Genomic DNA, 22,509 nt, shown 5'->3' on the forward strand with positions numbered 1-22,509 from the left:
TCATTTATGCCAAACATCCTCTAAACTTGATGCTTTCATGGACACACATACCCTATTCACTGCTAACGCACTTGCACATGCGAGGGGAGTATTGAGAGAATAGGCATGGAATAGGGCATTACACCCGCAATTTGCATTTGTGTAAAGATTGCCAAAGCCTTTTCATCAATGCATCTCATGCATTATTTGCACTCAATGTAGCCCAAGAGATAACATCTCTCTGAGGCATCTGTTAAACAATTTGTGTGCCTGGTTCAGGCTTCCACATTTCGCATTTCATGTTTGGTGAGTGCAGCTACAACACTGGACAAGACTCCCCCATGTCTTGGTACATATCCATATATTGTTCCAAATTTGCCTTATCAACATAGGCAAGGCACTGAAAAAGGCGTGAAGTTTAGTATTATGCCAGACGTTGCATTCTCCTGAGAGTTTCTAAAACCCTTTTATCAAATACATCTTCTATCTATCGTGCACTCATGGCATTTTATGAGACCACGTTTTTCTTTTTTCTCATTGCAACCGATCACCTGGCAGATAAAAACCAGAAACCCACACAAATCATTCTTTGCACTCTTTCCCTCTCAACTCATCTCTCTGCAAACCCCAAAATGAGCCACCCCTTCTGTTCATTTCTACTCGTCATCACTATAATTAGCTTGTTATTATGATCTAATGAAGCAGTATATAGGTCTAGGCCCAACTCTTCGAACTTCAGATCCGCAGTAAAGACACAGTTGAAACATTTCATTTCTGGTACTCACGTTAAGATTCGGGTGCTTGTAGTCGTACCACTTCTTCGTTGAATCCCTAAATCACCTGAACTGCTGTGACCGACTTACACAGGTGAAGAGGAATTTCGCATCCATGAACAACATCCAGTGAATTCAGTCTTCTACACTGAAAGACATATCATTTTGATTTGGACCGAAGCCATAAACTCTCGCGACTCATTTTGCAGTGACCTAATGTCGACTACCCCGCACCACCCTTGGTTTGACCCCTTGTTACTGTGTGGAGTGGTGGGGGGTCTTTCCTTCGTTGCCCTGAGTTTTTCTTTATTCCGCACTACTGCCTAGATGCATGCCATCGGGATGCAAGGTGGCAGGAGACCCTTTCTCTTGCGCCCTTACCTTGCGTTGTTTCATGCCGCCCCCTTTCGCCTTGCGGGGTGGTGTGGTCGACCTTTCCCCTTCTCGTTTGCTTACCTCGCAACATTTCTCCTGGCGGCTCCTTGTGCATGCGGGGTGGCGGGGAGGGGTCACTCCTTGCCTCCGTGGGACGTTCTATTTGCAACCCGACTTCCCCTACGTGCTGGCGGGGTGCTACCTTCCCTTTGCTCAACGATCATCCACTTACCTCACAATCATTTTATGCGCTCAAAATATCTTTGCAGGGTGTTCTTTTCATTACATCTCAACCTCATCCCGCACCTCTCATGACTTTTGTCTTGCACTTCACAGGGTGAGTAAATTTTTAAAAAAATCAACTTCCCATTTTGTTATGCGGGTCCGTCCATACCAAAGAAGTTTTGGTGCATATTTTATTCACCTCGTAATTAAACCATTAAAAAATGATTTAATATATAAATTTTATCAAACCAAATGAAACTTTAACATAATTCCACATGTTCCTTTATCCAAATTAAACCACCAAAGTGATTTAATTCATTTCACTCATGTCTTATTTGGATTAACTTTGTATAAAATATTATTTAAATCAGAATGATTTAAGCGATATATTTTTCCCTAATGGGCTTCAATTTATTTCATTGGGCCCCATCATTAGTCGGGCCCCCGGTGGGCCCGACTAATTTTTTTTTTTTTTGTTTCCGAACAATTGACTTGCTGAGAATGCTGAGAAACCTTGACTCGATGAACCCTAAGTTTGCAAATTTGCACATATCATCATTTAAATTTGACATTTATCACCTTTGGGCTATGGCCAAAAACACTTGAGTAGCTCCCAGAACTGGCTTTAAAAATTGACCAAAACACCTCGTTAGGGCTTGCAAGCTAGCACATTGGCAAATTGTTATACATAGAATTCACGACATCAAACATATTCTCAACTTGAAATCCAAGGCAAAAGATATTAATGTCTGAAGTTCCCTACTTAGGCTTATCTGAAACTGCTCCTGTCAAATCAACTTGAAAGCCATACAGACCCCAAGTTGAAAAAATATCAAGACTCCATTTCAGAGGTTGCCACTCGGAGAGATGATACATCTGGATACCTTGAATAAGTGTGCAAGAGGGTTTAGCTTAATTCCATCAAATGTGCAAAATTTTAACCTCCCAACTTGCCTTCTCTGAAAATTCTGAAGATGCTGCTTTTGAAACCTTGAAAAAGTGCATTTGGAATGGGCTTTGAAAAAATAACAAATGATGAGTTGGGGGGCTATAAGTTGGCCAAGTTGTAGATAATTATATAGGAAATGTAGAAGAACATTAATTTGTATGTGCATTTCACTGGGTGATCAAATATAAATTCAAATGTAGGGCTACTTTCTGCAAATTGTGTACAGTCAACTTGAAAATCTGAACTTTTTGCAAATGGAATCAAGTTAGGAAACTTGACAAATGGACTCATGGGGCTATGCCAACTGATGTGGGGGTTAATAAACATGTAGAGAAACATGGAAAACCATCAGTTTGGCTTAATATTTAACTGGTGCAAAGATGCAATGCCTCAAAGAGGGCTTGCTAAAAAAAAAGTGAAACAACCGCATATAGCAAATCAATCTCTGGACCTCCAAACAGGGACATCAAAAACTCATCAAAATTGATCAAGGGAAGCTGCAAATGGACCCATGGTATCTATGAAAGGTGCTCAACACTCCCCCAAAAGGGATTTTTCTTGATAATTAAGGGGTGCAAAATTATAGGTTCTCAAAGTGAGCTACCTAGGCTTATTTATTAGGGTATTCTCTAAGTGCATAAGGCAAAATTTTGAAATTGGGCTTTCAAAATTTGACAAATTTTTTGAAGTCCCAACAGGCCCAAGTCCCTTTCCATTACTTGTTTACCTTTATCCTCAATGTCCACATCCACCACCTAATTCTTGCTCTAATACCTTTTATCAAGTCTGTCAACCATAGTGTTAATGCTTTTTGCATTGCTCTTGACAACCTTGTGGCTAAAGAAAACCAGAGTGGTAATGCTATCATTAACGTGCTTCACTTTTTTCTTCAAACCCATGATTCTGCCCTCATAATTCAATTTCATAGTCTCGACATCCTTAACAACTTTATGAAGTGAAGCAACCAGATTTCTACCCTCATTTTCATCCTAGGGGGCTCCCTATTATCTTGTTTGCTGGAAATAGAACACAACTTGAGGTTGATATTCTTGATCTCATGGAACAACCACTTATTCATATGAAAACAATCCACAATTGCGTTCTTCGCAATGCCTAAAAGATCATTGGGACTTTCCTTCTCCAAAATAAGAAGGGGGGAATCAACATTCAAATCCCGAGGAAAAGGGGTTCTACCCTCACGATTTGTATCATGTTGTTGGTACCAATTGTTCCTAATTGTTTAGCATATGTTTTATTGTTTGGAAGTATCTATAAAATGTTTTTGAGACCTATTGCTAAGAAATAGTATGTGCACTCAATCACATTGTCATGGTTTTTGGCTTTGCATTCTACCAAAATTGAGATTTATGGATTGTAGTTTGGAAATAAAATAGAATGCCAAATGAAGTTTATTGTTTCATAGTTCTAGAGGTGGAGCTTAAGAAGACAAAAGTTATTAATGAAAAAGTGGCCATTGTGTTTGCATATTGATTGTGTTATTGTTCATGATGAATGCACCAAAGTATTGTACTATACACCATCTGGAGGAAGCGTGTGAAGGTTTTTGGGGACCAATTGAGTTAGTGTTGGGAAACACATACCATAGTTCCTTCTTTTGTTGTAACGTGTTGTCTCTAGATTGGGCCTATTACACATTCATATTAATGTTTATTCCTATGACCAACTTGCAGATGTTGTACAAATAAGTTCTAGGCCAACTTGAGGATGTAATTAACGTAGGAATGCATATATATTAGTGATTGGATTCATTCTAATGGTGTGAGTGTATGTATGTGAATATAAGACAACTTTGACACAAGTTATTCAAGTTGTCTACTCAATTTGTATAAGCGTGCAAACTAAAATGTAGATCTCGTGTGCACACTGCGATAATGTTTTGCAATAGACCCGATCAAAGGAATATTGAAGGTTTAGCCTTGAAGGTTCACATGACATATTTTTCATATATCTTATTGTAATTGGAGTTGGTATCTCCTTACCTAGTTCTTGGATTAGGGGATTGATATCTCATGTAGGTTGGTGCCTACAAATCTAATTGGGGACCGGTGTCTCCATCATAGATTGTAATTCCTATGGGTTGGAGCTAACAAAATATTGTAAGTTCTTTATTTACTTTGTGAGGCTGAATTTTGGAAGTAGACCCAAGCAACTATTCTCATTATAGTTTTTCCATTCTATGTTTCCACGTATATTTGATGTTTCTTTGTGTTAATGTGTGATTGTGTTTATTAGTTTGTTAGCTGTTTTAATGTATATTTGGTAATAATCCTAATGATGAATTGGATTTTAAGTTGATATTTGCAATATACGACACACCCTCCACCCCTTAGTATATCAGTGTGTCTAATTCTAATGTAGTGGAAAGGGGTTTACTATTCTAAACATGCAAAATAGGAATCAAATCCATTAACATTTACATACATTAAAGAATAATCAATAGGCCTAACTACAAACCCTAGGGAGAGTTGGGCACAATGCTTGGTTATTTCTTTTTTACTATTGATATGATTGGATAAGATAGAATGAGAAAATGCAAGAACTAAGTATAAGGATGCAATATTGATAATAATCAACATGAATAGTAAGCTACAAAATAGATATGGAAACTCTGAGTATAGATTTGGAAATATGATTAAAAAAGGAACCCATGTCTACAATTTGAACTTGAAAGTGTTGAATTTTGGGGTTAGGCATCACTCCCTTTATACCATATTGAACTATATTTTTGCATGTCTTAAACGAGGTGTTCATTCTTGAAACTAGAGGAAACAAACTCTTATACGAGATGCTTCATGCTCAAAACCAGACACAACATTTGATATATGTCTTAGACGGGGTTACACATCACTGAAACCAGAGAAAACTCTTACATGGGATGTCCTCGGAACCAGACATGTATCTGTCATTCGGCTCTTGACATTCACACATTCACCCCTTAGCATTTGCATTTATATTACATGTCTTAAACAAGTTGTTGCACACTCGAAACTAGAGGAAACAAACTATTATACAAGGTGATATATACTTGGAACCAAATGTCACTTGCACACATGCACGAGGATGAGTGGAACCAGTGGAATAGGGCTAGACTATTCCTACTCTCCTCCCCAACATGGATCACCTAGATGTAAACATCTAGGGGCGATGTATCTATGCTATCTTTCATCATTCTTCTCATGGATCACCTGGATAAACACATCTAGTGTGTATTCATGCTCTCTATCTCCTTCTTCTCATGAACTCATAGCTTTGCAATTGATAATTTATGGATGATGCTTGCTTTTCTCTTTTATGTGATCATTTATGTTTGTGAGATGATATTTTTCAAGAATGATATTAGTGGTTGAGACATTTTGATAACAAGGTCTCTTCGGTTAGTTGAATTGAGGTCTTGTCTTTGGTCTTTAGCTTTTGTTGTGTGTCTTTTTGTATCTTTGCCTTTGTTTGCCTTTTTGTCTTTGTTTGCACTTTTGGTTTTTGTCCTGTTTTGTGTGCTCTTGCATATGTTTGAGTGAGTTTGATCCTAAGATTGGGAGCTTCATCCCTTGAAATTAGTGATGTCTTATACTTCTTGTGATCTTGCTCTGCATTCCTCCTCTTCATCTCTCTTTTGTTTGCTTTACTGTGAGTATTTGCGTAAGTGCATACTCTCACTAAAGTGGGGGCTAAATGTAGCATCCTAAAATTGCACCCCTTTGCAATTTTGATTGCATTTAGGGCCCTTACCTTAGTGTTCGCATCCTTATTCCTAATTAAGGCCTGATTATGCTTATACCATGCAAATTGGGCCTTGTTTCCACTTTATCCATTGCATAACCACTTAGTCTGGCCCTAAAAAGGGATAGGACCAGGGTGTGGCGCTTTGGTCCTCATTGGGACCAGGGCGCCACGCTCTAGTCCCCCTTAATTGGACCCCTCTTTGATCCCCTCTTGCCTCTTCAAAAATGAACGAGAAATCTCTCCCCGTGTAAGCTCGTGTTGGAAAATTAATGCATTTTTTGACAGACAAGTATATAAGAAGGTTTTCCCATCCCATTTGCATAGTAGAAGGTATACAAGAGATCATAATAGAAAGGTGAAATAATCATCATCAAACATTCAAGCACTGAAGCATTCATCAATCATCCCTAGAGGTCTTCAAGGCTGCATTCTTCATTCATCAATTGTGCAATAACATTACATCATTCATTTGCAAGCATGTGTGTATGATTAGGGTTTTGTCATGTTCATGCCATTTTCATACAACATATGTGCTTACATTCAAGAAGCAAAGCATCATTATCAGTCATTGCAGATCTGAGGTATATCCTTCTATCATTTATTTCAGTATTTACAATATTTCAATCAAGGTTAATTCTAAAACTGAGGTTTGACTTAGGCAAACCCCTATTCCCAACCTATTTCCCTTTCTTTCTGTGTGCATGAAACAAGTACGAAGCCGTGCTCTTCAGAATAGGCATTATTTGCAGAGACGAATCAACCCTCTTTGGCATGCAAAAAAGTAGGAGGACCAAGGTGACGGGCACACCAATCTCGACATTTTTGGATTTTTTCGAGGGTCAGATCTGAATCTGTATACACTACTTAGATCTAGGTGCGTGTGAAAAATTGACGATTGTAGCTCACAATTTCCGCATTTTTACCTTCATTTCCAACACTTTTCCCTAATTTCAAGATTTCAACTCACAAAAGAGGGTCAATTTATTCACACTCCCCTTAAATCCATTCAGTATTTAGTCCTTATCATCCTTGATTTGGGATTGGATCTATTGGATTCCTCCCTGTTTTGAATGTAATGGTAAATTAGTGGTTTTCATTCCTTTAATGGTGGAAATCCTAATTTTTTACCATTACAGATAATAATCGGCATGAATAATAAGCTACAAAACAAATATGGAACCTCTGAGTATAGATCTAGAAATAAGAATAAAAAAGGAACCCATGTCTACAATTTGAGCTTGAAAGTGTTGAATTTTGGGGTTAGGCATCACTATCCTAGAGGTGTATGAAGAAAATAACATAAACAAATTTTAGGTCATAGTGTCACAAAGATTATCTCCCTAAAATTTAATTAGAAAAGTGTCAAACTATGGGGCTAAGCCCCGATGTCCAAGGTTTTTTGCTTCTTAAAAATCAAAATCTCTTTATGTCAGCCTGTACTTTATGAATCTGCAATCCTTCTTTGTTAGATCTGAATCTCGCACCCAAAAAAGAGAGAAAAATGGTGTTGGGTTGTATAGGGGTTTACCTTAGTCAAACTCTGGGTTGGAATTAACCCTACAACATTGATGATGAAAAATAGAGGTTACCCTTATAGGATAAAGGCTAAAAACCTTAAGGAAATGTAAAATTGACATATGTTATACCTTTTTCTACGAATCTCCTTCACTTGAAGTCTTCATGGAAAGTTGATGTTGCTAAGTGGAAGTCAGGAAGATCGCGCATGCCTTCACATAAATTTGATCATGGAATCCATCTTGAATGCTTGAAAATCAAAATAATTGACCTCTCCTTCACTTCCTTGTGAATGTTTGATTGCTTGATGTGAATTCCTTGACGAGATATGTTTCAAATGAGGGATAAGACTTTCTTTTATACCCAACCTCACGAAACATGTTGAAATTTTTGAAGAAGGTTGACATCATGAGCATTTTTCTGTTTAACATTCGCCAACCATTAGAGGGTTCAAATATACCAATCTTTTCTTCCTTGTTAAAATATACCAATCTTTTCTTATAAGCATGCTTGAACTAGAAAAAAAGATTAATTTCTTTAACAAAATGTTAATTTATAAATGTACATATATTAGTAGTTTTTCCTCTTCGTAATATATTGAAAACTATGTGATTGTAGAAATATCATGTCTTTAATAATTTCCAAATTTCCAAACTAGAGACATATAAAAGAGTTAAATGAATAATTAAATAGTATAACACTTTAAATGAATAAATAAATAGTATAATCACTTTAGACAAATGGCACTAAATTAAACGCTGACGGACTGAGTGGGACTCACCCTGCCACCAAACAAAAATTACGAAAGTATGCCTGCCGATTGGGGGCGTGCGTCAGAATAGAAGTTTTGTCAATGCACCTCAACACACGACGAGGAGGCCGAGGAAGGAGGAGCACATTCATCCTTCCTTAGTCAACTACTCGTTAATCTACACATTTATTTCTATCATGCAAACTCTTCGTCTTCGGATCACATTGTGTTCTATTTTTCACAATTGCACGGATGATCAAGGCCTATAAAAGGGGTCATTCGTTTTCAGATCTTGTCCAAAATTTCATAAAATTTGGAGCAAACCCAAGAGTTTTGTTGCAAGCCTTGAGATTTTAATTAGATTTGGAACAAACCCAAGAGTTTTGTTGTAAGCATTGGGATTTTAATTAGATTTGGAGCAGTGTGAGGGCAGATTGGGCCAAATATGGCAGAGGATGGTAATATATCGCGTTATGTGAAGCTAACAAAGGACCACGATGCACCTCTGGAAGAAATACGCCCTGGGGAGCTCAATCAGCCTGTGCATGTTCCGCAGGTTGGTTACATTCTCTTTAATTTAACTACAAACTCATTGTTTTCGTGATGTATGGATGCTTCCGTTTGCATCTTGGGTTTGTTTAATTGAGTTTGGCCTAAGCCAAGTTGTTTAAATTCCTTCGTTACGATTCAAATTTGGTGGGCATGAACGGTCAGATCTAGATCAATAGCGTTCTTATTTGGTTATATGGTATGCAGAAGAAATCAAGGGCATTAAATTATATTTGTAGAATTCAGACATCTGCTGTTGTAGTCCCATCGAGATTATGGGGTTGGATAGCATGGTTTGTCAAAATGGACACTGATGCGAGATGATAAAATGGAGTTAATGTTATGCAAATTTACAGGGGCATCCATTAGCTGTTGGTTAATTGGGTTCCATTGCTTTAATAGTGGGCGATGTGTCACATATGTAACAAATGGATTGTGGTATTAGGGTTTTAGGTATATAGATGGGTATCAGGGGTGCGTTGGGTTGGCATTTGCATGTTTATTTTTTTTTAGATTTTGAGCTGATGAGCTTCAGGAATTAAATGCTACGCCACGCTTTGTAGGATGCTTGCTCAACGTTTGGCAAAGGGTTTATACATCAGTTGCTTTATGCCAGCGATTCTGGTAACTTATTAATTACGGTTAATTGCAGTGGCAATTGTTCTTTCTGATAATGCTAAAAGGTCAATAATGGCCTTTTGTAATTGCCATTGTCTTCTTGCTTGTTCATTAGTTGTGTTTTGATGGATTTGACCTATCGATTGGTGTTTGTACGCATGGGTCATCAATGCCTCTATAATGCTTGGGAAATTTATGGATAAGTTGTGGCAGCTTCTGAAAGAATAAATGATTTTCTTAGGACATACAGCCTTTAGGTTGATAAATCTTTATACCCATTTGGTCGATAGATATGGCTTCCTCCATAGCTGTGATGTAGTCGTCTCCATAAATCAAGGGATACTTTCCTAGAACTCCAATAGTGTCAATCGGTAAGGAGCCCAGAAAGATTAATTGGGGAAACTTGGGCAAAAATAGAAAAAATTACAACATTTTTCAATTGAAAAAAGGGGTATTGTAAAAATTGTGACCAATTAAAACAATCAGAATCAACTGAAGCGTTTGGTACACTAACCAAATATGATAATAAACAGGGGACGGAGCTCTAAAAGATTGTCTTATGATTAAGGCATTAGCAGGCGCCTATGTAGATTAGGTGTAATTGTTAATGGATTCAAAATAGACACTAAGCAGCATGTAATTGGTTTGAAATACAAAAACATGTCAAGTCATCTATTCGGTTTCTTTAATGATGGGTCAGTTACTCTTAAAACGTTGGACAAAAGCTTCTACCCAGGTTATCCAGAGGAGCTTTTGCATGTTGAAGAATGCTAGGAGTTCATATTAGGACATGGGTGTTTGTTATAAAACAATCGCAACAATGATAGTCTTATGACAATAATGAGTGCGGATTAGAAAGGGAAGTCTAGTACTGGCAAGAGGTAATGGTCCTAATTCTAAATGGTTTTTCAAGGTGTAGAGGAAGGTGGAAACTGGTGTATACATGTTCCAAGTCTTACAGGTTTGATTCTAAATGATGAACATGAATATGAAAAAAAGACAAGGGATATAGAGAACATAGAAACCGGGGCTTTGCTACTTTGAAAGAGGAAAATAATTAAATTTGTTTTGAATTGACTCATATATAGAATTTCATTGTTTAGAATCCGTTGGTATCCACACCACCAAACAAATTTCATGATTGGCTCAGATTACAAGCTAATAATTCACTTGTAAACAATTTCTAATTCAAAGTGAAGCAACCTACAAGATTCCCTTTGGCACTAGATGACAATATGAATTCATGTGATGCCTTTGGATTGTTTAATGACCCTCCCACCCTTGATGTTAAAGCAAATAAGGTATATTAACATTATCTAAGAAATTTTATGATTGTTTTTCTTATCATGTCAATATGAATTATGAAATTCGGATGATACATATTAGGCTTCAAATTCATTAAATTATCATATTGCAACACCATGAAATATACCTTTTTAAAGAAATCCTTAGTTCATTGCAACAAAGTTGGATGAGAAAATCCATTCTTTAGATTTTGAGACGGGTCTTAAAAATGGAAAATAGTTTGTCAATTTTGATTGTTTAGCTACAATGTATGTAGTTGTAGACACAAACATGACTTATTTTTTGGTAAGTTGTGGACAAGGGGTCCACTGACACTCCCATATAAATTAAAACCAAAAATGCCAAAACTTGCATTACCCAAATGGGGTTGTGTCAGAATTCCAAATCTTTTAAACATCCCTTTTCTTTGATGATCTTAAAGCCATTTGATTTGTTACTTTTAGTGGTGTAGTCTTCTTTCTCTTTACTTCAGTCCATTCCATCTCGAACCTAGATTGCGGTTTTTCGAAGCTTTCCTCTTTAAACAAAGTTACTTCACAACCAGTGGCAGTAGGAGACCCAAAAGTCACCGTGGAAGATGTGCTTTTGCTTGGGCATGCAATTGAATTCTCCTCATAAGTCAAAGAAACCACATTTATCCCCTCCGTGGAGTCTACTATTTTCAAGGGCATGGTCTCTGGGGCATCTGAGCCAAGAGAAGGATAATCACTTGGCAAATGAGGGTCTTCTTGAAGTGTCTTTGGGGCCGATGAGTCTGGTTTCTCCATGGTAGGAACAACATAGTGGTGGGAAGCAACCCCTTTCCACCAAGAAGGCTAAGCCTGCACTTGAGAATACTTCTTTCTGCAATCGGAAGTGAAATGTTCTGTAGAAAAACATATCCTGCATTTGAGAGCTATTTTCTCATAATCTACAGTCTATCTCCAACGTCTTTTACTAGCCATCAATGAAATCTCAGCTGGAAGTCCCTTTGAGAGATCCATTTTGACACAAAGTCGTGCATTTCATAACTATCCATTTTGACACAAAGTCGTGCATTTCATAACTGATAGTTTCTTTGGATATGCTTTGATATTTTCCCAAACTATTGCCAATAGCTACTAGGCACTCAATTTCCCAAAATTGTAGGGGGAGTTAAGGTAGACGCACCCACAAAAATGCAGATGAAAATGTCTCAGAACATGGATCAAAGGAAGGGAACCAAGGCTTCATGCATAAAAAGTTCCCAAGGAAAAACCAAGGCCCAATATTAAGGATTAAATCCTTATCATCCTCAGATTCAAATTCCAAAATAAAAAATCCTCGAGTACATGGATAAATGCTAATTTCATCTGTCATATGTTTTTTCCAATTATCACTAAATACAGGAATGAAGATCACGCAGGCTTGGCCAAGATCTCATAAATCTACAAATGAGGGCATTATTCTATAGAAATTCCTCTTTGTCGCTAATGAGACTGCCCACATTAACCTCGGGCATCGAATTTGTAATGTCCCCACTTTGGAATAGAATTTAATAATAAATAATAATAATATTAAAATAGAAAAGAATAAAATTAAATTTTAAATTAAAATATAAAATAATATAATTAAAATTTAATTAAGTTAATGAATGGTCAAAAGACATGGAAGGAAAAGTTGTGACTCCCTCAAACATGGGATATAAAAGGTAGAAGAGAACCTCATTTTGAGAAGGGGATAATTTGGGAATCAGAAGTGCAAATCTGATTCAAATAAGAAGTGCAGATCTGATTGTGAAAGGTTGTGCCCCTTTCAAAGGGCAGACGTAATGAAGGGCTACGCTCTTTCAAAGGGTGCTAATGGTGAAAGGGTGTGTCTCTTGCCAAAGGGCATCCATAATGAAGAGGTGTGACCTCTCCCTCACATTGAGAGATATAAAGGAAAGGAGTCAAAAGCATCTAGTGACATGATCATCGATCAGATCAGATCAGAACTATTATTAAGTTACAGGAACTGGTAGCCTCCTAGTAGGGGACATTACAGTGGTATCAAAGCAATGATCCTGCCATCCTGCAGGGTAAAGAATCTAAAGATGAATCAAAGAATCATTCTAGTTAAGGAAAAAGAATCTAACAATATGTGTATTCACATGTATGCTCCGTGTTTGCAGATATCCGTGTATGCTTTGTGTTTTCAAGTATATGCTCCGTGTTTGATTCATATCTGATGTGTTTGTTTGCTCCATGACTATAGACATTTATTTAGGAACATTGTATTTGAGGTCATAGATGTGTGTCATGCTTTTGATCACAAGTTCTTAACATTAAGTGATATCTATGATATTGTGCAAACCATTTAAGAAGTGATGCGAGACAAGGAGAGAGAAAACTTGTCTTAAAATTACATAATTATGAAATGTATATGTAATTCATATTATCATTTGTATGAAGAATACCATATGATTCATATGTTGAGCGAAATGCCATGGTATTAATATAAGGAAGTACAAAGAGGGAGAATGGTGATGAGGTCCTCCTCTAGGTAGCCCACCTCATGGTAGTTGATTGGTGGTCCCATCAAGCCAAGGGGATGTAAGACAGAGTCCACCGGTCTTGTACTTAGAGGGGAAGGACATTTAGGACACCCTATTGTATCTTTCCAAACTCTATCATGATTGATTATTAGCAAGGGGATTGTTGCAAGGTGTGCGCCCTTGGTCTCCTTGTGTTGTGCAACGCAGTGCTCGGGTTTGTGACATGGCTTAACCGCTTCTTGTGGATTCTATAAGTCTAGTGGTTGTATCGGGCATTAACTAGTCAATCTTTTGGTGCAACAACAACCACACTTGTAACAAGTGGTATCAGAGCTTGGTCAAGGTTCAAACCTCTTGCTTGCGCTGGGGGGGGGATTGTTGCAAGGTGTGCGCCCTTTGTATCCTTGTGCTGTGCAGCACAGCGCTAGGGTTTGTGACATGGCTTAACTGCCTCTCGTGGATTCTATAAGTCTAGTGGTTGTATCGGGCACTAACATGTCGATCTTTTGGTGCAACGACAATCACACTTATAACAAGGATAAGGATGGAAGTGATGAAGGGGAACCGTGATAGGATACCTCACTAGGTAGCCCACCTCATGGTAGTTTGACCGATGGTCCCATGAGGCCAAAAGGGCTCTGGCTTTCACTCCACTCTTGGGCCTAGGGTAGAGGGTCTCTTGGACACCTCATCATTCTTCTTACTCCCACTTTCTTATGATTGAGCTCCTATAGGGAGCTGGACCATGTGATGTCCCCTTCTAGTTGACATCTATCAGCTTGGTAGATTAGCCTATCATTGACCCTCGTAGGCTGATGATGTTGGTTAGAGGGTCTTCTGGAGATTGATTCTTCATCTTTAGAGTGAGCATTACAGGACTGGCTTTCATTTGAGGTCTTCAGGACTCCGTTTGAGATACTTTCTATTTTCAGCAGTCTTGCTATTTTTAGCCAGTTGGGTTGGGCAATGGCAGAGTATGGTTTGGTAGTCTCCAGTTCTGACGGCAGGCAATTCTGATGGATACTTAGAGAGATATCAATATTTAATTACTTTAATTAAATATTAAGTGGCAAACTTTAATGTTTTAATATTATTAAGTCACTTTAAGTTATAACTTAAGTGAAGGTCTATTTCTCATTGGATGGGGCCACTTTTTATATTAGACTGGAGATGATTTATTTTTGACGCCTCAATAGTCAAAAAGAAATATTAAAAGTTTAAACATCTTTTAAATGATAAAATCGTGCAACTTGGGAAGCTGTGCCAATTAGGGCTGCAGCCCTAATTCGTCCTTTGGAGAGTTTATATGGTTGCCTTGGGTTTTGAAAAGGATTAGGTGATTGACGATATTCTGATTTTTGCTCTGAGAAGAGACTTGGCCAAGGGTTTTCAGCAGAAGATTATTCTGCAGGTGATCGGAGGTATTGGTGCAAGGAAACGTTGGATTCTTGTGCAACAACATTAGAGTCTGTGAAATACCAGATGATTTTGTTACTGTTGGTTTCATTTAGAGACCAAGTTTGAGCAGATTGGATAAAGAGGCATTGTTCTTTGAAGAGGGTTTGATAACTACAGCTAGAGGAGAAATAAAGAAATTCTGAAGTGATTGGTTGCTGATTTGACCTGCTTTGGAAGCCGTACCCTAGATAGCTGGAAGACTGCAATTTTGGCAAGGGAGCTTCTAAAACCCATGGAATAATTACAAAAGGTGGCGCCTAGTCTTCCTTGACACTTTGAGCTATTGCATGGGCGATTCTGGTTAGTATTGAATAAACAGTGATCTGCTGTCATAAATTTGCTTGCATGAACAGCAAGGGTTTGATGAATTTCCAATCAGAAAATGAGTAATTTACCTATGAAATTATTCTATTATTATTGTCTTAGCATTCCATGGAATATTAGTGTTGTTTGAATGTTATAAGAGACCTCAGGCTGAAATAAATAAATTTTCAGATTATAGCACTGTTGTTTTTTTTCCTTCATATCTTGTCAAAACTTGTTTTATCTGTCAAAAACAATTGCTATTGCAACACAAACGCACCAGGTTCAACTAAATGGACAGAGACAATAAACACAGCCTGTGAAAGGTTCTTACAGACCAGACCTTGGTTAAGTTAATTTATGCTTAATTATCTTTCTTTAGAGATTTATATTATTAGTCCCAATGGTTTCCTAACCTATTGAAGGATCTCAATCAGGTACGCATCTTGTTCCATTTGTAGTTTTACATAAAATGGTGATTTAGGGCAAGAACTAGGGTTTTTACAAAAAAGTAGCAGCATGTTTATTCTATGAGTGTTTCAAAAGCCATTTCATATCGGGAATCATTTTGAACATTCCATGATCATTGCTTGAGGACAAGCAATCTTGAGTGGGGCGCACTGTAATGTCCCCATTTTGGAATAGAATTTAATAATAAATAATAATTAAAATATAAAATTATATAATTAAATATAATTAAAATTTAATTAAGTTAATGAATGGTCAAAAGACATGGAAGGAAAAGTTGTCAACTCCATTTTGAGAAGGGGATAATTTGGGAATCAGAAGTGCAAATCTGATTTAAATAAGAAGTGCAGATCTGATTGTGAAAGGTAGTGTCCCTTTCAAAGGGCAGAAGTAATGAAGAGCTGCACTCTTTCAAAGGGTGCTAATGGTGAAAGGGTGTGTCTCTTGCCAAAGGGCATCCATAATGAAGATGTGCGATCTCTCCCTCACATTGAGAGAAGGAAAGTAGTCAAAAGCATCTAGTGACATGATCATCGATCAGATCAGATCAGAACTATTATTAAGTTACAGGAATTGGCAGCCTCCTAGTAGGGGACATTACAGAATTTGAAAGAAAAACTGTGAAGGGGGGTTTCTAGTTACCTGAGGTGCGGGGTGAAGGGAGACCAGAAGGAGAAGCAGACCAAGAAGATTTTGTTGGAGACAAAGTCATGCGCTCCTCTTGAGCATCCTGGCACAAATCAGCCTTGAAATCTAGATGATTGGCATTTTCCCACCTTCTGAAGAAGATTCGTAGCACCCTTCAGATCAGGCTTTGGATTATTAGAGCACTTGTCCATGATTTTTTCAGAACCATCATTGACAACCCCCTTGTTGCAATCTGAACTAGCTGAAATCTTAGAGACCGGGGCATGAGAGGAAGAAAGTGCTTCAAGTAGCAGATAGCGATCTTTTGAATATGTGTTTCCATGTTTGCTGTGTGGGGAGGGGTGTGGCAGATTCTTTTTGGCCCTAACAGAAGCACATGAAGCATCCTCGCTGAATTATTTCTAGCTCCGAATGGGAGCCGAGCGTGGCGATGTGTGCAGACTAGCATCTCCCATTGAACCTAAACCTGTTTCATTTCCCATAGAGGCCTTGTTGAAAATGCCTAAAACTCTGCCATCAAGTTGCGTGAAAGAGGAGTGAAGATGTGCAAAGTGAGACATTGTGCTCTTGGTATATGACACAAACATGACTTATTTATATCAACTATTTTGATATTTTAAATCTAATAAGACTCAATAGTATTCAAAGATAGTATTTTTACAGCAAGTTTCTTTAAAGAATGAGGTGTGCAGTCCCATGGTGGAAAGCATAGTCGGTGGAATGATCTCTCTTGTTGCAAGGATCTTATCTATTTTTTCAAGATAAAGGAACAAACTTTATATTAAGAATTTCACTCATTTCATAACTGTTTCAGCAAAATAGGCAGAAAACATCTTGCTTGGGGAGATCTATTTTTCTTGTAAGCTTCCAAAGCAAATGAGAATTCACAGGACATTAGTTTAACAATAACTTTTTGGCCAAATCCTTTAAGAGGATGGGGAGTGCATTGGCTTGTAGTACTACCCAACATTTTCAAACGAACGATCGATTAAAACTATTGAAAATGTTTTGTATGGTTACTTTCAAAATTATTTAACAAATTCTCAATCCACTTGGTCCAGGTGGTTGCTATCGGCTGCAAATTTGTAGTATAATACCTACCAATAATCTATTGCTGTTTGTTTGTTTAAGGCTCTTTATGGATATGAACAAAATAATCTATTGCTGTTTGTTTGTTTTAGTGCTTTATCTGATGATGTGACTGCAATCCTTCCGGATGAGTGTAAGGAGGCATGCCTTCATAGATAAGGAGCATACAGAGGCACTTCTTCATAAATAAGGATCTAAGTTGGAGAATGATAAGCACACACATGAATTGACAAGATATGGAAAGAATGACGTTTTATTGTTAGTATGCTGTTATTCTTACACTAGCCTGAGATGGATTTCAAACATATATATGCTACTTATTTATTGTTATGTTGTTTGTGATTTATATGGGTAACTGAATTACCCTTTATAAATTTTAAACAGCCCTTTATAATAACTCACTATTAATTCTTTATCATCCCCCTTGAGCATAATCAATATTGCACCCATTTTTTTATCCCACACAATCTCATCAAGTGTCATTTAGGATCATTTGTTTAATATTTGGTGCTCCCTTAATGTTGGATGGCCTCCATATGGACCAAACTTGATTGATGACCATGCTAAAAGGTGCTTCTTGAACCCTCACAAGTCTCAAAGTGATTATGTTGGCGGTGAAATGGATCCTAACAACCTATTTTAAAAGAAAAAAATAAAAGAAAAACAAAGAATAAAAGTACCTAGTATAAAGCATAGATTTTTAAAGTGAAACACAAAATTTTATACTGTTTCACTTACTTTCAGTAGCTCAAATTTTGAGAATGTTTTGAATATGCTTTGCAACATGTGGTGGTCGGTGAGAAAAATTTGGATCTCTTCGGCTTTGACATACACTTGTTTGATCCAATCAATTTTGTTGCTAATCTTTTGTAGCATTAGGTTGAGGGGGTGTATTGCACAAGGTGTCCTAAAGATGTGTGAATTAGATTTCTCTACTAACAAATAAGTTGCTCTACATTTTTTTGCATTGTGTTATGATTTGGACAACATTATAGATTCCTTCTCCTTAATGGTTCCTATAAGAATGTTACCAATAATTTGTGCATCCTTTATCTATCCTTCACAATGCACTTCTTTCAAAATCATCGCCTCTTTAGGAAACAATATAATAACATTGATCAAGGGATGATTTTTGGCCTCCTTCCACTCATTAGAAATAGACTCCTCTATCTTTTTCCACAGATCGCTAATGGGCTTCGATGAATCTTCTACAATTTTTACTTCCTTTTCCATTAAGGTGCAACACACCTTCGCATAACCCATTTTCTTTTACTTTTTTGGAGCCCTATTAATTTTTCTCATTGTTTCTTGCTAATATGATGAGCAAACAACATTGAAAGATAAACCATTTGCATATATACATCTTGCAATGTGTTGATAAACAATCTTTCGGGATTAATTTTGAAAGGCCAATGGTCCCTTTGGTGTCTTACGTGAAGTAGGCTTTGCTTGAGGCATGATGAAAAATGGGTGGTTCTCTACCACAACTTTAAGATTATATGGGGAAGAGGGGACTTCATTCTTCGGAATCCTTTCTTTGCCAAAATATGATTTGTTCTACAATTTGCTGCTTTAAATAATTATGCTGAAGATGTATTACACTCACATATGGATGCAAAAATGTCCGTTAATAAAAACTAGAAGCATTTAATTTGACGTGTTTGTAACACTTAAAGCATGAAAAACAAAAAAACATTTATTTATTTTCTCCTCTCAACTACCACTCACTTTGAGTTTAAGTGATCAATCAATTCTCTCTATCTCACTCTGCAATATATTTTCTTAATCCAATAAAAAAAAATTCTCTCTATCTCCATGCAATCATTAACTTCATAATTATCTCAATCTAATATTTTTTGCTTTGCTCAAGAGTTTAATAGAAATAATATAATATAATAATTTGGTACTAAAAGCTTTTTTACTTTTTAAAAGAGTTTAATTGATATATAAAAATAAGAATATACTAATCTTGTAATAAATTAAATATAAAATTAAAAAAATAATAATAAAACTATTTTTTCATGCATGTAATATTAATTACAATATAATAATATATAATTTTTTAATTGGAATAATGAAAAATATGATATCTTTTGACATACTTTTCCTATATTCCTCTAAAGATAGGTATGCTAGTTTCTCACGCTCTAGTATATTGTATCAATTGAGATGGTGGTATGGGTACACCATTCTTTCTTGGAGAAACTTTGACACCCATTCCAAGAATGACACAGAGATGAGCTTTCACTTGATTGTATTATCTTGTATACTACACATCATACCCACCACAAACCCAAACATATACCTCGCCACTTGGAACATGTATCATTTCAACATACTTCCAAAGTGGGGAATTTGGGTCTTTTTTGAATCAGGGTCAGTCCACAAAGCTAGAATTGGTTGCCACTGCAATTCTTGTAGCAACAAGTTTGGTAAACAACATAATTCAAACAAATGACTTGTTTAATAATTTAAACATAGATTCCTAGAAGAACGAAAATAAAACAAGAGAGTTCAATTGTAAAAGAAAAATGGGTATGGATTCACATTTGTTACATCACAAGAACAATCCATGGAGTTTGCAATATTGTTCTCTGACTTGCGTACATCTAGACACATTGTGTCGCAACGATTGGTATGTATCTTTTACTAAGGATACAAGTAGAAGTGATTATGTCACTTTAGGAGATGGGTGGATTCATTGTTGAAGGGTCTGGTAATGTTTGTGTCACATTGTACAATGTTGTTTATACATTCAGTAATGCTTAACATGCCCTTGACATTAACATGAATCCTTTTTCTAATAATGAAATAACCAAGAAGCCTAATTTTTGTGTCAACTTTTAAGGCACTCATCTATGGTCAAAACTCTCTACGTTGACAGGGTGATTGCAATTGGCATTACTGAGAAAGAATTGTACAAGCTTTGATCCCAAAAATGTGGAATCACATGCATTGATAGTGATGAAAAATACAAGTATATTTTGGCATGAAAGGCATGGGCACTTGATTAATCGGTATTTTATTTTTACTAAACAAAACTTATATGGTGAATGAACTTCCATCTATTCAAAATACTCAAGATATATGCATAGGATGTTCAATGGGATTTCACCCATTTGATATTGATAAAGCATGCAGGGCTAAAGGAGTCTTGACCTAGTTCTATTGATTTGTATGGCCTAGTGAAGGCACCCATTGTGCAGAATCAAATATTTCTTGTTGTCCGTTGATGACTTTTCAAGGACGATGTGATTCTACTTGTTGAAGTAGAAGTTTAAATGTCTCATGTTTCTTAACTTTCAAAGCCTTGGCTGAAAAGGAAGTAGGTAGAATTATTGAGTGAGTGAGGTTGAAATGTTCACCCCTGATTTTTTTTTTTTTTTGTAAAAAATTATGCGGAAACAATATAGAAAACAAGGCAGCTTGGCTACTAAATGTTAGCTTCAGATGCATGCAATGATACGAAGCTTTTAACAGGAAATCACTCTAACCAATACATTACCATAGGAGATATTAGTAGATACAACTACTGATGTTCAATTCCTCACACACATGTTAGCCCAAAACAATACCAAAAAGACAAGCAGCTAAAATCAGAATATCCTGATAATAAATTGGAACATAATAAGGGCAGTAAACTCATTCCCATGGAACAAGAAAGGGCACATGCGAGTGCCAAACCAACAGCAATCATCTTCTTAAACTTTACCAGAAATTACCCCTTTTAATGATGCTACAATATGCAGATTTTAGATCCCAAGTATGATTGATTTAAACTCATTCTGAAACACCAGCCAAGGGCAGGCGGTACAGCCACCTTGAGGAGTGATTTGCTCTAGTAAAATCTGTACTTTGCCAAACAACGCAAATGATGGCACAAAATGGATCAGTCAACTGTGATAAGTCAATAGAAGTAATACCCAGATTGATTATCTCCAGCCTAAGAAATAAGCTCACAAGTTTGCTTCAGCTACTTAGAGTAGGGCATTTTCCAGATTTCTGAAAATCAACTCCAGCATGAAAAAAAAGAAACCAAGTCAACACCAAACCTACACCACACATTCAAACCACACACCAAAACTAGAAACCCAAATCAGAAAACCTTGAAAAGCTTCATTATTCCATAACCAAAAACCCTATACAGGCCAAAATCACTGAAACTTTGATCTCTGATGCAATGACCAGTTAGGGTGGATCTCTCACCACCAAAACTAGTGTCCCAACTGAGGGTTTTCGTCTTCTAACCAGCAGTTTCTGTTCTCTGTAGAAATTCCAGCAGCATTATGTTATATTCACCAAAACAAAGATGCACAAATGAAGGCTCAATCTCCCTTTTAAAGAATGAGAGAGTGAGTTAGGGCAACTTTAGGGTTTTCACACTTTTTGCCTTCTTAAAATATTTTGTATTTTAAATATTTCCTTTTCTCCCTTAGGCATCCACTTTCTAAGGCATTATCTTAGCCTTAAGTCAAGGAAATATAATGGCCCCCCTTTTAAAAACAATGATATTCAACTAGACCATGGGGATAATGGTCCCCCTTTTAAAACCAATGTTATTCAACTAAGCCATGGGGTACTTTTCTGAAAGGCTTAAAGGCAACATTAAAAAAGATTGAAATGGCCAATAACACAAATATTTCTCTGAAGCCTTTGAACTCACCAAAGTTAAAGATAGGAACCCCGCACTGATTGAAGAAATCAGGAGCCCATTGACATACTATAAATAGTAAGTACTGAAATAACTCCATGCCAAAAATCGAAAACTCTACTGAAAAGCTAAAAAAACCCCTGCATGATCTCAATCAGGACACAAAGTCCCTTAACCAAAAACCATTTAGTCTTCAAGGACTCGAAATAGGCTAATTGTACTCCCATGCTGACTAGGCGCAAAGAGGGGACATTGCAAAGGTTAGATAATGGAGGGAGTTTTCCTCCAATTAGTTCAAGGAATTATGCGATAAGAGTGATATACATGTATTGTATACTACAAACACTCCACATAAAAATGTGGTTGTGGAGTAGAGGAATAGAGTGGTTATGGAGATGTCAAGGTGCATAACATACAACTAGAATGTGCCATATTTGTGCTGGGTAGGAGTCGTGAATAAATTATTTACATCCTTACCAATGTTCTTGTAAGGCATTGTAGAATCACTCTCGAAGAAGCATGGCTAGGAAAGAGACCATTAGTAAACGATTTTTGTATTTTTAGTCATCTTGTGTTTGCACTACCTCTTGAGTAGAGTGGGATTAAATTAGATGCAAA

The 22,509-nt window shown here is 36.9% G+C and overlaps 1 protein-coding gene across 1 annotated transcript in view; it reads left to right on the plus strand.

Annotated features, from left to right (window-relative positions):
- The first annotated feature begins 8,371 nt into the window (after positions 1 to 8,371).
- Positions 8,372 to 22,509, plus strand: part of LOC131071796 (cell number regulator 6) — a 68,181-nt gene continuing 54,043 nt past the window's right edge. Inside the window, exon 1 of the mRNA XM_058007754.2 lies at positions 8,372 to 8,864. Within this exon, the coding sequence (XP_057863737.1) occupies positions 8,754 to 8,864 (111 nt within the window). The 5' untranslated portion in view covers positions 8,372 to 8,753. The remainder of the gene's footprint in view (positions 8,865 to 22,509) is intronic.

Source organism: Cryptomeria japonica, chromosome 6 (genome assembly GCF_030272615.1).
Source record: "Cryptomeria japonica chromosome 6, Sugi_1.0, whole genome shotgun sequence".
NCBI lineage: Eukaryota > Viridiplantae > Streptophyta > Pinopsida > Cupressales > Cupressaceae > Cryptomeria > Cryptomeria japonica.